The 14,401-nt window shown below is 36.6% G+C and overlaps 4 protein-coding genes across 4 annotated transcripts; 3 read left to right on the top strand and 1 right to left on the bottom strand.

Annotated features, from left to right (window-relative positions):
- Positions 1-853: 853 nt before the first annotated feature.
- Positions 854-2,081, top strand: MONOS_6809 (Vacuolar protein sorting 29A (Vps29A); the record flags this gene model as incomplete). The annotated part of the gene is made up of 6 exons (XM_067877073.1): positions 854-877; positions 949-1,140; positions 1,213-1,301; positions 1,357-1,427; positions 1,514-1,595; positions 1,726-2,081. The coding sequence occupies 6 exons, from the start codon at positions 854-856 to the stop codon at positions 1,856-1,858; spliced, it is 591 nt and encodes a 196-aa protein (XP_067728840.1). The 3' UTR covers positions 1,859-2,081.
- Positions 2,082-2,315: 234 nt separating this feature from the next.
- On the bottom strand, positions 2,316-6,816 carry MONOS_6808 (uncharacterized protein; the record flags this gene model as incomplete). The annotated part of the gene is made up of 3 exons (XM_067877072.1): positions 2,316-2,493; positions 2,694-5,612; positions 6,126-6,816. 3 exons carry the CDS (start codon positions 6,814-6,816, stop codon positions 2,390-2,392), a joined length of 3,714 nt encoding a protein of 1,237 aa, XP_067728841.1. The 3' UTR covers positions 2,316-2,389.
- A 493-nt stretch (positions 6,817-7,309) lies between these two features.
- On the top strand, positions 7,310-13,075 carry MONOS_6807 (kinesin, unidentified; the record flags this gene model as incomplete). Its single annotated transcript, XM_067877071.1, has 10 exons — positions 7,310-7,384; positions 7,439-7,534; positions 7,589-7,700; positions 7,815-7,996; positions 8,054-8,143; positions 8,259-8,342; positions 8,422-8,480; positions 8,645-12,355; positions 12,454-12,583; positions 12,844-13,075. 10 exons carry the CDS (start codon positions 7,310-7,312, stop codon positions 12,925-12,927), a joined length of 4,623 nt encoding a protein of 1,540 aa, XP_067728842.1. The 3' UTR covers positions 12,928-13,075.
- Positions 13,076-13,215: 140 nt separating this feature from the next.
- On the top strand, positions 13,216-14,398 carry MONOS_6806 (Rac3a, Rho family GTPase). The gene is made up of 6 exons (XM_067877070.1): positions 13,216-13,277; positions 13,383-13,431; positions 13,519-13,586; positions 13,639-13,682; positions 13,752-13,836; positions 13,906-14,398. Exons 1-6 carry the CDS (start codon positions 13,233-13,235, stop codon positions 14,179-14,181), a joined length of 567 nt encoding a protein of 188 aa, XP_067728843.1. The 5' UTR covers positions 13,216-13,232; the 3' UTR covers positions 14,182-14,398.
- The last annotated feature ends 3 nt before the right edge of the window (positions 14,399-14,401 follow it).

Here is a 14,401-nt window from a genome sequence, read left to right on the forward strand (position 1 = left end):
AAAACATATAAGAAAAGTGAAATAAATAATTTTAAATAGAAAAAAATGTCGGAAATCAATTCTTTTTTGTTTCATATGAATGGTTTTTTCTTTTTTTCTTTTTTTCTTTTTTTCTTTTTTTCTTTTTTTCTTTTTCTTTTTCTTTATCTTTTCTTTTCTTTTCTTTTCTTTTCTTTTCTTTTCTTTTCTTTTCTTTTCTTTTCTTTTCTTTTCTTTTCTTTTCTTTTCTTTTCTTTTTCTTTTTTGTGAAAAAATTCTGTTTAAAAAATTTTTAATGAAATCAAAAATCAATTACAAAACAAAAATAAATCAAAAAAAGAAAAAGAAAAAACTTTCATTCATCAAATATCGCCTTATCACTTTGTATTTTTTTGAAAAACATCAAAATAAAAGTTTTATGCTGAAAAAAAATATCATCAAGAATCATCATCTGCGAAATAATTTTTCGTTTTTTTTTTTTTTTTTTTTTTTTTTTTTTTTTTTTTTTTTTTTTTTTATTTTTTCTCGAAAAGTTTTTTATTTTTTGATGAAGAAGTGCGACACGTAAAAAATTTGATTCATTATTATTATTGATGGCTTTCTTGAATAGAGCAGAGGAATGATTGAGTACGTTAGAATAAATAACTTCAACAGCAAAATGAACATTAAGAAAAAAAAAATATTTTTTTCTTCTGACATGAATAAGCGAAAAATCAATTTAGCGAACAAACATATTACTCATATGGACACTTTTCTTCTTTTCTTCATTTTTTCTCTGTGGATATTGAAAATGCCAAAATATTCAATTTTGAATATTTTTTAATTTTTTTGAATAAACATTTTTATGGAATTGAAAAGATCAAGATAGACACTTATGTCGGACCCGAGAAGCAAGCTTGTTTGATTTGTATAAATTATTTATTAAAGCATTCATTATTTATATAAACAAATCGAAACCATGAAATTTAGTTAGTTCTTGTCTGCGGGGATTTTCATATTCCTCACAGAGCAATTGACATTCCTTCTCGTTTTAAAACACTTCTTGTTCCTGGTAAAATCCAGCATGTTCTTTGCACAGGAAATTTATGTACAAAAGAAACATATGATTACTTAAAAACTCTTTCTAATGATGTTCATGTTGTAAGAGGTGACTTTGATGATGTTTGATTAACTTTATATCTATGAAATACAATTAAAAATTGCTTTCACTTTCTTTTTATAAAAATTTGATAGACAAGTTTGGGATATCCTGAAGAAAAGGTAGTGACAATTGGATCATTCAAAATTGGAATGATTCATGGCCATCAAATTGTTCCATGGGGGTTTTAAAACTTTTTTTTTATTATTTGGAGCTCATCATTTTTATATGATTTACAGAGATCCAGATGCAATTGGAATTGCTCAACGTCGTCTTGATTGTGATATTTTGGTTACTGGACATACACATCGTTTGCCTTTGTTTTTTAAAACAAAATTATAATGCTCTTAACATATTTTGTATTCTTAATTATTGCTTAAATTCCAATCATTGTAGAGTTTCAGGCATATGAACTGGAGAGTAGATTTGTCATTAATCCTGGATCAATCACAGGGGCATATTCAGTTATCGGAGATGGGTATGATTCTTGTTATAATTTTCAGAAATTAAAAGTGAATTCTTTTTACGTATGTGGCTGAAAACATATCATTTCCTATTTTTTGAATTCATCCTGCTTTATCCACTAATATCGAACCATTTCTTGATAGGGATACGATTGCTTCATTTGTTCTGATGGATATTCAGGGCTACAAAGTGACTGTTTATGTGTACAAAACCACATCAGAAGGGAAATTCAAAGTTGAAAAAGCTGAATTTACCAAACCTGAAGGAAGAACTTAGGAAAAAAAAAAAAAAAAATAGATGATATTTTTCTTTAAAGATATTAAGATATCAAAAAACTGTAATTATAAGAAGAACTTTTTTATTAACCTCACTTAATTCACAACCACTTTTGTGTAAGTTGCTCGAGAGTCTATTTATCAATTCAATGTTTTTATTTGCTTTTTTAGGCTAATGCTAACAAATCACGAAATTGTTTAAAAGGATGATTGTCCAATTTAAATTGAGTTCAATTCATGAAAGATGAATAAGATAGTAAAAAAAGAAAATCATTACAAAATAACAAACAATTAAAAAGCAAATGAAATGACCAACTGCACAAAGCAAACAGTTTTCTTATCTGGAAAGGAAAAAAATGAAAAAAGAGACTTATTTTAATCTGATTCACAACATTTTTCACAAAGCATTCTTCAGAAGAAATATGTCTTTCTTTTCTTTCATTTTTAAAAACATGCAAGCAATATAATTTATTCTTATTGTCACATTTTTTTCTTAAAGTTGTTTTAAAAAATATGAAGTGAATAAATATTTTCATATGAAGTGAGTGCTGGCCAACGAACGAGACTTCTTTTTGGCTATCCAATAAAGTGTCCTCACCCGATCCATTGCAGCAGTTGTTGTGAGCTGTTCATAATCTGTTGGAAAGAAGGAATTTTAAAATAAAATTAAATAGAATAAAAATAAAAATAAAAATAAAAATAAAAATAAAAATAAAAATATATTAATAAATATAAACAAAAACAATATCACTTAAAAATAATTATTAATCGCAAAACATAAAAAAAAAAATCATAATAAAAAATAAAAAAATAATAAAAACATTTCTTTTTCACACCAAATATCACCATCACATGCTGTTCCAAATGCGAATTCCCCACAATCCTTCTTGCAATGCACTTCTCTTTCAGAGCCAACAGCTCCGATTTTTCTGTGTCTCTTTCGTGAATAAACGCCAATTCGCTGCTTTCGTCCCATTTCTCTCCACTTTCGCTGCTTAATTCCGCTGTCCGCCTTTCATTTTCAGCATTTCCCATTCTTTGTGAATTAGTTGTTCCGGCAGAATTCTGGGAAGAATTAAATAATGTTGGGTGCTGCGAAGAAACACGACTCGAATTAGAAGAAGAAGAAGAAGAAGCAGAAGCAGAAGAAGAATTCGATCCAGCAGCAGCAGATGAACCACTTTGTTCTTCTTTCTCCTTCTCCCTCTCCTTCTCCCTCTCCTTCTCTCTTTCCCACTCCTTCCTCCTCTCCTCCCCCATCCTCTCATCATCTGCATCCCTCCACAGCTCTGCCTCTGCTATCCCATTCGCCAGATGAATCGCCCTCGTCGCATAAGACACACACCTCCGCCAGCTCTTCTGTTTCACTGCACATTCCGCCAAGTTCCCCAACGTCGCCACACGAAGTAAGGGCTGAGCAATCGAATATTTCAGCGAAGAATTGTAAAGTTTCTCCGCTTGCTGATAATTTCTCCGGCGGAATTCGTTGTTTCCTTGTAGCTTCAAATCAGATGCGATTGCAGTGACATCAGTGCGTTCTGTGAGTGACTGGGCCATTGTGTCTGATTGAAGGTCAGCCAGAAGAGCTAAGCGGGCAGCGAGGCGAGGCGGGAGAAGAGAGGAAGGAGAAGAGAAGGCGAGGACAGAGGGAGGGAAGGAGAGAGAGGAAGAAGAAGAGGATGGAGAAGAAGAAGAAGAAGAGGAATTAGAAGAAGAGGAAGAGGAAGAGGAAGACTGTGCAAAATCATCAGAAAACTCATTTGACACACTCCCATCTGAATGAGTAACACTTGTCTTGTGGAAGATGGCGCCACAGCCACAAGGGCAGAGAGAGCTGTAGAACTTGCGCTTTGCCAGAGAAGAAGAGGTTTTTGTGATTGGGAAAGAAAAAGCAGAAATTTCAGTGTGCATATGAAAATTTGGGGAGAGGGAGAACAAAAAGGAGTAAGGGATCTGTTTGTTAAGTGTTCTGGCAAAGGAAATGTGGAGGAGACTGTTTGAAGAAGAAGAAAGAGAAGAAGAAGAAGGAGGAGGAGGAGAAGAAGAAGAATGAAATGAGCCAGAGGAAAGAGAAGGGAGAAGACGAGGGTGTTGGAGAGCGAAAGAACAAGAAGACAGAAGCCTGGCTGTGTCACGAATGGTTGGGTGATTGAGGGCCAATGGGCGAGGCAGCTGCGAAGGAGCATACAAAGAGAAAGAAGAAGAATAAAAGGAGGAGGAGGAGGAAGAAGAAATAGAAGAAAGAGAAGAAGAAGAAGAAGAAGAAGAAGAAGAAGAAGAAGAAGAAGAAGAAGAAGAAGAAGAAGATCTTTCTCCATTTCTTGTGTCCTCCTCTGTTTCCTCCGTATCCTTCAGTAAAGCAAGCATTTCGTCTGTTCCATTGCCCACTGCTTCTCTGTATTTTGCGCATAACACCAGACTCTGCTGCAGAAGATGGCTGAGCGAGGCAAGATGAGAAGAGTGAGGGCGAGAAAGAGAAGTGATAGGAGAGGAGACGGTGCTGAAGAACAGGCGAGAAGAAGAGGAAGAGAGAGAAGAAGAAGAAGAATTTGAAGAAGAATTTGAAGAAGAATTTGAAGAAGAAGAAGAAGCAGAAGCAGAAGAATTACTTCCATTTTGCGATCTGTTCATTTCTGACTGCTGATAATTCCCACACCCGCCCGCACGTGTTGTTGAAGGTGCTGCCGGCAAAAAGCGCAGTGAAACAGCAGGAGAATGACAAACTTCAAGGCAGTCGATCATTCCACGGAGCATGTCAAACCAAGGGGATCCTGACTCAGCCAGGACATAATGTGAAGGTGAGGAGGAAGAGGAAAAAGAAGGGGAAGAAGATGATAACAACGATAATTGTTCATCTTCTCCTTCTCCTTCTCCTTCTTCTCCTTCTTCTCCCTCTCTTTCTTCTTCCAACGAGGAATTATCAGAAGAAGAAGAAGAAGAAGAAGAAGAAGAAGAAGAAGAAGAAGAAGAAGAAGAAGAAGAAGAAGAAGAAGAAGAAGAAGAAGAAGAACAATTCCTAATCGAAGCTGCCCTCTCAGCCTGTCTTATTCTCTTCTCCTCTTCTTCGTCTGGCGGAGGCGAATTCGCCCTCCCTTCGCTCTGAAACGCGGGAAAACTGAGTGAATCAAGCCACGGGCGCGGAGGAAATCCGCACAAATGCACACACGTCCCTCCCATCAGCGTGGTGATTGGGTGGATGGCAGGAATCGCACAGTGTTTGTAGTCGCATTGTCCTCTGTCGTATTCTTCATAGCCGTCTTCCTTGTTGAATGACAGCATCTTCTCTCGGTTGAGCTCTGTTCCTGCAACAAGCGCTGCACTCAGCACTGGATCTTCCATCTGCACCGAAATCGGCCTTCTTCTTCTTCTTCTTCCTCTTCCTCCTTCTGCTGCTGATGTGTTTGATGAGTCAAAATAGAAATTAGTGATATTTGTGCTATCACTTCCATCAGTTCCATCAGAAGAAGACACACAAACTCTTCTGTTCTGACTGAGCAGCTCAAACGAGCCACCAGCCAGCCAGTTTTCTGTGAGGAAGCGCTGATTTCTGTCTTCTTCTATTCCCTGCTGCGCGAGAAAGAGCACTTCGGGTGAGGAGAAAGTGCCGCTGTGGGCGACGGAGCAGAGAAGAGCAGGAGAAGCAGAGTGAAGGAGAGTGTGGATGAGACGGGCACCGCACAGAGAAGTGGGAGGGTGCTGCAGAAGCTGAGGGGCGGCCCAGATGGCAATGAGGTGGATGGGGGAGTAGCTTGGGGCTTGGGGTGGTAAAGGGGTGGGGTGGGGGATTGGAAAAGGAGGAGTGGATTTGAGATTGAGATGGGAGAGTTAGAAGTGAAATGAAATGAAATAGAAAGATTTAAAAAAAAAAAAAGAACATAAAATAAATAAATGGTGTATTAAATTAACATGGGAATTATTTATGAACGGAAACAAAAAAAAAAAAAAAAAAAAAAAAAAAAAAAAAAAAAAAAAAAAAAATAATAATAATAATAATAATAATAATAATAATAATAATAATAATAATAATAATAATAATAATAATAATAATAATAATAATAATAATAATAATAATAATAATAATAATAAATAAATAAATAAATAAATAAATAAATAAATAAATAAATAAATAAATAAATAAATAAATAAAATTTCTATTTTAATAAAAATCTTTTAGAAATAAATAATTATAATTATCATTTCTTTTTTCTTTTTTTCTTTCTTTCTTTTTTTTTTTTGTTATTATGCTTTAATCACATATCACCACAAACCATGCTGCACAAGATGAAGCAGCACCTTCGCGAGGATCGCATTTCCGTTGTTTTCCCAGTGCTCCTTCATGAAAAAGGGCAGATGAGAAATGAAATGCCGAGAATTAAGCAGATATTCACAAGGGCGCTGCTGTTTTGTCATGTTCTGCAGAAGAAGAAGAGAATGAGCCATCGCGTGGTGCTGCATCCTCCGCGCAAGCAGCTCTTTTGTCAGCACCGTGTCGTTGTTCATGTTGTCGATGAGGCAGAACAACTTCGCCTGAGAACGAGGGAACTTGATGTTTTCTGCTCTCAAGTCGTCCAATGCATCCGTGAGAAGATAAGGCATCCGATTGGCCAGCCAGACAAGAGGTATTACCAATGACGCACAGTCAAGTTGCGTTTCTGTAGGTGTCTGAAGCCATTCGCTCAGCTCAGGGAAAAAATCTTTGTTACATGAATAAAATGCAAGTACTCTCAGAGCAAAAATATACAACAGCATCGGCTCTTCATGCTCGCAAAATATTGCCTCCAGTATAAATCTTCGAGTTTCTTTTTGCATTGCGAAGGCTTGCTCACACTCGTTTGGATTCGATGAAACTAGTGAGCCAAGAAGATGAAGAGTCAAACATCGGATGATAAAACTTTTTTCAAATGAATCGGAAGAAGTAAATTCCGTAATCTTACGAGGTGTCCACTTATCTAAAAGCATTTTTAAAACCGAGGCAAGATTGCTGAAAAGAAATAACTGCAAATTTTTTCCATGAAGAATAATATTTGTAAGATTGAAAAGTTCGCTCTCAAGCTTTTCAGCATCTTCGGTTAATAATGAATAAAAATAGCAAGATAATTGGCTTGCTTGGTCAATTTGATTTTCGAGTCTATTCAACTTACAAAAGACGCATTCATTGAAATTTGATCCGACTTTGTGTTGGTGTGTGACAAATGTACCTACCGCTAATGAATACGTACTTCATCGTATGATAAATATTAAAATTCATGAATAAAAATCAGCAATCATATAAGTCATTTGCAAGGTACAAACCTCATTGTTTGATAATTATATTTGGCATATTATGGCATTTTTCCTATTATTGTTCATAATAATTTAACACACTTAAATAATTGTTGATACCAACTATTTTTAATATTCATCAAGAAAAGCAACGCCCATTAGTTATTTTTCTTGTTTGATAGAAGCTGAAATGACAAGCAATACAATGATGGCTGGGCTTGCAGAACTTGGGATTACAACAAAATCCCAAATGATACGCCCAAATGTATTGAAGAGATAACATTTTTCATGCTAGAACGTTTTCATTTCATTTTTTCAGGTGTATATTAGAATTCGTCCTGAGACACCAGAAGAATCTGTATACGGATCGTGCGTTGATGCAACAGAAGGATTCAATATTATTGAACTGACAAAGGTATATATGCTTTCAAAGAACAAAATAATATTCATCATAATTAATAATTACTAGAAAGACAAACCAAAGAAATCTTACACATTCGATCGCATTTTTGACGAGCAATCAACACAGCAAGAAGTATTTGATGCAGCAGCTCTCAAAGTTGCAAAAGGAGCTCTCAATGGTTGGAATTGTTTTTGATTTTCAAATAAGATTTGATAATTTCTAAAAATAGGAATGAATGGTGCGAACATTTAGATAATCTTTTGAGAACAACTTTTATTTATGATGATTTTAGGAACAATATTTTCGTTTGGTGGACCAGGCACAGGTAAATCATGGACATTAACGAATTCGTCCAAAACACCTGAAGAGCAAGGAGTTATTGCACGACTGGGATCATATTTCTTTGATGAAATGGGAAAAGTCACAGATTGGCAGTATTCATTTTCTATATCGTATTGCCAGCTGAACAATGATGTTTGCAAAATGTAAAATTTAACGTAAACGATGAATAAATTTCATGTAATTCTGTAGGAATTATCAGATCTTCTTCAACCACAAAGACAAAATCTGCAAATCCGCGAACATCCAGTTCTTGGGATATTCATTCAAAACCTGAGTCGGGTTTGACAATTACAATGTTCATTAAAAAAGATAATAATTTAAATGAAATCAATAAATTTGAATTCAACTCACATATTTCTATTATTATTATTAAAATTTTAATAAACAAAATTAGTTTCCAGTCAAAACCAAAGAAGAAGTGCTTTATTATCTTCGGCTGGGAAACAAGCAGATTGCAACACTTGCAGCTCAGAAAAAGGTTTGCAATATTTTTCTAATTCTTTTTTCCCCCAAAAAAGCAACAAAATTCACATTTCTTTTATTTTTTCAATTTGTAGACTGTAAATAGCGCTCACAATGTATTTATGTTTTTCTTCGAGAAAACAAAAATGGAAATGTTTGTGAAGAAGTGACTCTATTTCTTTGATATTCGAATTATTTTTTATATTTTTTTCCCGATGGTTTTTTTTAATCCTAACATCTTCCTCCTTCCTTTCACTTTCCTTTACTCTTTTCCTCTCATTTACCCACCCTTCCCCCCCCCCCCCCCCTTCTTCTCAGGAACGGCCCACCCCCCGACTCCGCCGAGGATGCAATGGCGAGTGTAGCAGGAGCCGTGCTCCGATCAAAAGTGATGGTGTGTGATTTAGCTGGCAGCGAGCGTCAGAAAGACAAAAGTGCCGATGGTAAAACGGCTCTTCGAACAGCCGTGTTGAAAGGGCAGCTGGCGGCTGATAAGGAGAAAGCAGCAGCATCAGGGAAAGCAGGGACTGGGGCTGGATTTGCAGCAGTGGCGAAGGCAGCGATGGCGCAGCAGAAGGGGAAGAAGAGCGGAGGAGGAGGAGTAACAGGGGGAAATAGCGAAGAACACGACGAGGCTGAGAAAGAGATGGCGTTTGTGAACAAGTCCATCACCGCACTGGGCACTGTCATGAATGCGCTGGCAGAGCGGAAGAAGCATGTGCCCTACCGCTCATCCACCCTCACCCGCCTTCTGCAAGAGTCCCTTTCAGGACAGACAAACATCTGCCTGCTTGCCACGTGCTGCCGCTGCCCTCAGAACTATTCTTCCACTTTGTCCACCCTCATCTTCGCCTCCCGCTGCGCAAAGATCCGCATTCGCCCTCAGGTGCATATGAGCGTCGATTATGAGGTGCTGTGCAAAGAGCTGACACATCTGCTGCAGATGGAGAGGACGATGAGGGCGAGCGACCAGGCGAAGTGGGAGTATCTTTTTCGATGCCAGACAGAGCTGGTGAATGCGAACATGGCGTTGATTGTGAAGGGGAAGAGGAGGGCGATGGAAGGGATGAGAGAAATGAATGGGATGAATGGGATGATGATGATGATGATGCGAGGAGGAGAAGGAGAAGGAGAAGGAGAAGGAGAAGGAGAAGGAGAAGGAAGAGGAGGAAGAAGGGGGTGGATAAGGGAGTTGTTGGGGCAGGCGCTGAGGATAAGGAAAGAGGCGCATGTTTTGTTAGCGGCACCAGAATTGGATGGAGTGAAGAGGAAGATGAAGATGCTGGCTGATGGGAAGACACCAGCTGAAAGCGAAGAAGAAATGAACAAGTTAACTTCTTCTTCTTCTTCTTCTTCTCTTTCTTCTTCTTCAGGTGATTCGATTGAGATGAAGAACGCAGAAGAGCTGTTGGAGCTGACTGTTCTGCAATTAACATCGCTTTTGAGAACTAACCCTTACTATCGAAGACTCTTCATTGGTGGATCTTCTTCTCTTTCTGCTTCTTCTTCTTCCTCCTCTTCCTCTCATTCTCTTCCTCTTCCCTATCAGCTCTTCGACTCCATCCTCAGCCACATCACTGTGATGTCTTCTGTTCTTTCCCACAAATCTGCTCTTTCTTCACTTTCTTCTTCTCTTTCTTCTTCCAATAATCTTTCTCCCCTTTATTTGTCTTCTCTGCTAAACGTGCGCTTAATTAGGCCTCTTGAAACATTGTCGTCGCATCTTGATGCATTTGTGAACGAGATAGCTGAAACTGTGGCTGATAGATGCATTCCTTGTTCTTCTTCTTCTTCCTCTTCCTCTTCTTCCTCTTCCTCTGCCTCTTCTTCTTCTTCTTCAGATAAATCACCCACATCATCAACAACCTCTTCTTCCTCTTCTTCTTCTTCTCCTCCTTCCTCCTCCTCCTCTTCTTCTTCTTCTTCTCCATCAACCTTCGACCCCTCTTTCTCCATCCCCCCAGACTCAGATGAAGTAAGAGAACAGAAAATAGCGCAATTGAAGAAAGTGCTGAACGAAACACTGACAAGCGCTTTTTACGAAGACTTGTCGTTTTTCCGAAAGGATTCGACGCAAAAAGCGAAGGAAAAAGCAGAAAAAGCAGAGAAAGAAGCGAAAAAACAAGAAAGAAAGGCGGAAAGAGAGAAGAAAGGAGGAGAAGGAGAAAAAGAAGAAGGAGGAAATTTAGATGAAGAAGATGAAGACAATGAAGAAGATGAAGAAGATGAAGAAGATGATGAAGCAGAAGAAGATTCATTGTTTCCTTCTGAAGATTCGTTGTCAGATGAAAGTGATGGCGTTTATGAAGAAGAGAAGAACGAAGAGAAGAAAGAAGGAGAAGGAGAAGGAGAAGAAGCCGATAGAGCATTAAGAACACCTTCTCCTCTTCCTTCTTCTTCTTCTTCTTCTTCCTCTTCTTCCTCTTCTTCCTCTCCAAAGCTCAAAACAGGTTCAAAATGGAATGTTGTTCGTGAGGCAGCATTTGGAACACCAGCAGAACAACAAGAAAATGGAAAAAATGATCAAACAGAAGAAACTTCCTCTTCCTCTTCCTCTTCTTCCTCAAATCCTCCTCAAAAGCTCCGCCGAATGAGCAAACGACGTCTGATGCGTCTTTTGCTGGAAAAACACAAAAAGCGCTGTTTGCAGCTGAAAAAGGAGCAAAAAGAGAAAATCGCAATGTTTGAGCAGATGATCAACCAAGTTGTGGTGCTGGACGGAGATGAGGAAGAAGTGAAGAAGAAGAAAGAGGAAGAAAAAAAAGAAATTGAGAAGGAAAGAAGAGAGTGGGAGGAAGAAGTGGAGGAGGAGGTGAGGAAGATGAAGGAAGAGGAGGAGAAGGAAATTGAAGAGTTGAAGAAGAAGATGAAGAAAGACAAAGAAGGAAAAGGAGAAGGAAAAGAAGGAAAAGAAGGAGAAAGAGGAAAAGATGAAAGTTTCGAGGAAGAAACGAAGAAGAAAGAAGAAAGCGAAAAAGACGTGGCACAGAAGATTTTGAAGGAGATTTCAGACATTTGCAATGAAATTGCTTCTTCTTCTTCTTCTTCTTCTTCTTCTACCTCTTCTTCTCTTTCTTCTTCTTCTTCTTCTTCTTCTCTTTCCTTGTCAAAATATGAACATCAGCCAGATTCTGTTGAGCGTATTCAAAGAGCACTTTCTCAGCAGATACTCAGATGGGCTGAGAAGAATTCGTCTTTTCTTTCTTCTTCTTCTTCTTCTTCTTCTTCTTCGAAAGGAAAAGAAGGAAAAGAAAGAGAAAGAGAAGAAGAAGAAGAAGAAGATAACGACGTAATTGAACGTTCAATAAAGCAATCACTGAAGATAAATGTTCTTCCTCTTCTTCTTCTTCCGCTTCTTCTCTTGCAAAACATTCGACTTTTGGGAGAAGTGCAAAGAAGAGCTGGGACAGCCTTTGGAGAGAAGAAAGGGATTGTGGGGTGGTGGAAGAAGGAGGGAGAAGAAGAAGGAGAAGAGGAGAAAGAGAAAGAGAAAGAGAAGAAGAAGGAAAAGAAAGAAGAAAGTAAGAAAAGTTCTTCTTCTTCTTCATCTAATGAAGATTATGACTCACAATCGCTTGTCAAAATGTTAAGTGATGAGCAGCTGATGATGATGGAAGAAGACGAACAAGGGCAAAGACTCCGTTTTGAGCTGTGCTTCCCAATTGAAATGGAACCACGTCCGAAATTGAGAGAAGAAAAGAAAGAAAAGAAAGAAGAAGAAGAAGAAGAAGAACCGAAAGAAACGGAGAAGATGGAGGCGAAAGAAGAAGAGAAAGAAGAAGTAGAAGAAGACGAATGGGAGAAAGAAAGGCAGAAGTGGATGGAGAAAGAGAAGAAGTGGATGAAGGAGAATGAAGAGTTAGAGAGAAAACAAAAGGAAATGAGCGAAGAAATGACGAAGAAAGAAGAGGAAATTGATTCAAAAGCCAAAAAGATTGAAGAAAATGAGAGAGAAATAAAAGAGCTGAAGAAGCCTGTTGTTTGGATGGAGCAGCTGCCGAAGGAGCTGAAGGAGGAGCTGATGAGAGAGTTTGATTATTATTATGATTATTATGATTTCTTTTTCTTTCTTTCTTTCTTCTTTCTTCTTTACACCCACATTTATTTATTTATTTATTTCTTTTTAGTGATTATCCAACACAGGATTATTACAACCGAATGGAGGAGCTTCGAAAGAGCATTGTTGCTCTCTTCGAAAAGGCGAAAGCAGCACGCCAGTCAGAAAACAGAGAAGAATCAAACAGATTGGAAAAAGAGGTGTGGATGATTTTTATTAGTTCATCTTTATGTGAAAGAAAATTTTATTTTTTCTATTTTTCTATTTTCTCTCTCTTTCTCTCTTTCTCTTTCTCTCTCTTTCTTTCTATCTCTCTCTCTCTCTCTCTCTCTCTCTCTCTCTCTCTTTTTTTTTTTTTTTTTTTTTTTTTTTTTTTTTTTATTTCTTGTTTAATTAATGAATACTTTTTTAAAAACAATCTTCTGCATTTTGTGATATTTGCTTTATCAAACTGCATTAGCTTACGGAATCATATGGTCGCTTCCAAATGGGCAACGAACTCAAATCTTTCTTTGTTGCAAAGGGTTGCTGTACCATTGTGTGAAATAAAGTACTCATTTTTGCTTCCTGTGTCTTTTGAGCTTAAAATAGCACAAAAATGATAAGTATTGTTTTTGTTAATGGTTATACCTTTTCATACTTTTTGTAAGAATATTTTTCATATTTATAACAACAACTGCTTCCCATTAAATTTATTTGTTTATTTCCAATTGTTTGGATTTGAAATTCGACAAAATAAAAATTATAGACATTTCTCACTCATTTATTTTCAATAATCCTATTTTTATTTTCATTTTAAACCAAAACAAAGATAAAAGAGAAAAATTGGGACAAAAGTGATCTGAAATAATGGCTGCAAATCTAAAGATTGTGATAGTTGGAGATGGTGCTGTGGTATGATATTCTTTTGTTAACAAAGATACAATCAACGTTTTTTCCTGATTATTATTTTATATGTAATGCCTCCACCTTCCTTTTTGCATCTTTTCTTTCTTTTAGGGGAAAACATCACTGCTTTATGTTTATACAAATGGATCATTCCCTGAAGGTTTCTTTCATTTATTTAAATTATTTTCTCGATATATTTTCACTATCTTGACGAATTTAAAAATTATAACACATTTTTCCCTTTCAGATTATGTTCCAACTGTTTATGATGACTACACAAAAAATGAGACATATCAATCTCAATCAGTTAACTTGGTAAGAACATATTTTTTATTTTTATTTCATGTTTATATTTGATCTTGTCAAGTCTTTGTGGGATACAGCTGGACAAGAAGAATATGCAAATGTGAGGTCTGCTTTTGTGCAACAGAAGCAATTAAGATTATTTTCCATTCTTTCGTTTATTCATTTCATTATTAGGACTTTGTCATATGATGATACGGATGTCTATCTTCTGGCTTATTCATGCGTTCAAAAAGAATCTCTTCAAGCAATTAAAGCAAAAGTTTATTTTTATTCTTTTCATTAACTGAACGCTTTTGTTTTTTTGAAACTTTTTCCCCCACCTTTTAAGTGGATGCCGGAGTTGCAAGCAAACAGCAAATCAAAGAAACCTGTTATGATTCTTGTTGGAACCAAAGTTGATCTTCGTGATTCTCAACCGGATTCACCAGATAATGTTTCTGATGCAGCAGCTGAAGCTATAGCTAATGAAGTTGGTGCTTCTGCACACATTACATGTTCCGCTAAAGAGAATATTCGCGTTTCTGATGTGTTTATGAAGGCTTTGGAGGTTCATTTCCAATTATCAGCACCGAAAAAAGAAAAGGGCTGCTGCACAATTTTGTAATGATATTATTCGTATCAATATCCAAGTTTTGGTTAATTTTATATGATTACTGACTTGTGATTTAATTTTTAGTTCACATCACAATTTCTTCCTTTTTATTTTGAAAATAAGTTTTTTTTTTATTTTTTAATTTGAATATGTTATCTTTATGAATGATGCATGAAATAAATCTAACATATTTTAACAATTGTTTATGGTTATTTATTCTTTGTTATTTTTT

The sequence above is a fragment of the Monocercomonoides exilis genome (genome assembly GCF_001643675.1).
Source record: "Monocercomonoides exilis strain PA203 chromosome Unknown scaffold18-1597598, whole genome shotgun sequence".
NCBI lineage: Eukaryota > Preaxostyla > Oxymonadida > Polymastigidae > Monocercomonoides > Monocercomonoides exilis.

What these genes read in the sequence shown, in the direction of transcription:
- MONOS_6806 (XM_067877070.1), top strand. Translation starts at nt 13,233, where the DNA reads ATGGCTGCAAATCTAAAGATTGTGATAGTTGGAGATGGTGCTGTG. An exon ending in AATCTCAATCAGTTAACTTG is followed by an intron (nt 13,587 to 13,638) that starts GTAAGAACATAT and finishes GATCTTGTCAAG; the next exon opens with TCTTTGTGGGATACAGCTGG. An exon ending in TTCAAGCAATTAAAGCAAAA is followed by an intron (nt 13,837 to 13,905) that starts GTTTATTTTTAT and finishes CCACCTTTTAAG; the next exon opens with TGGATGCCGGAGTTGCAAGC.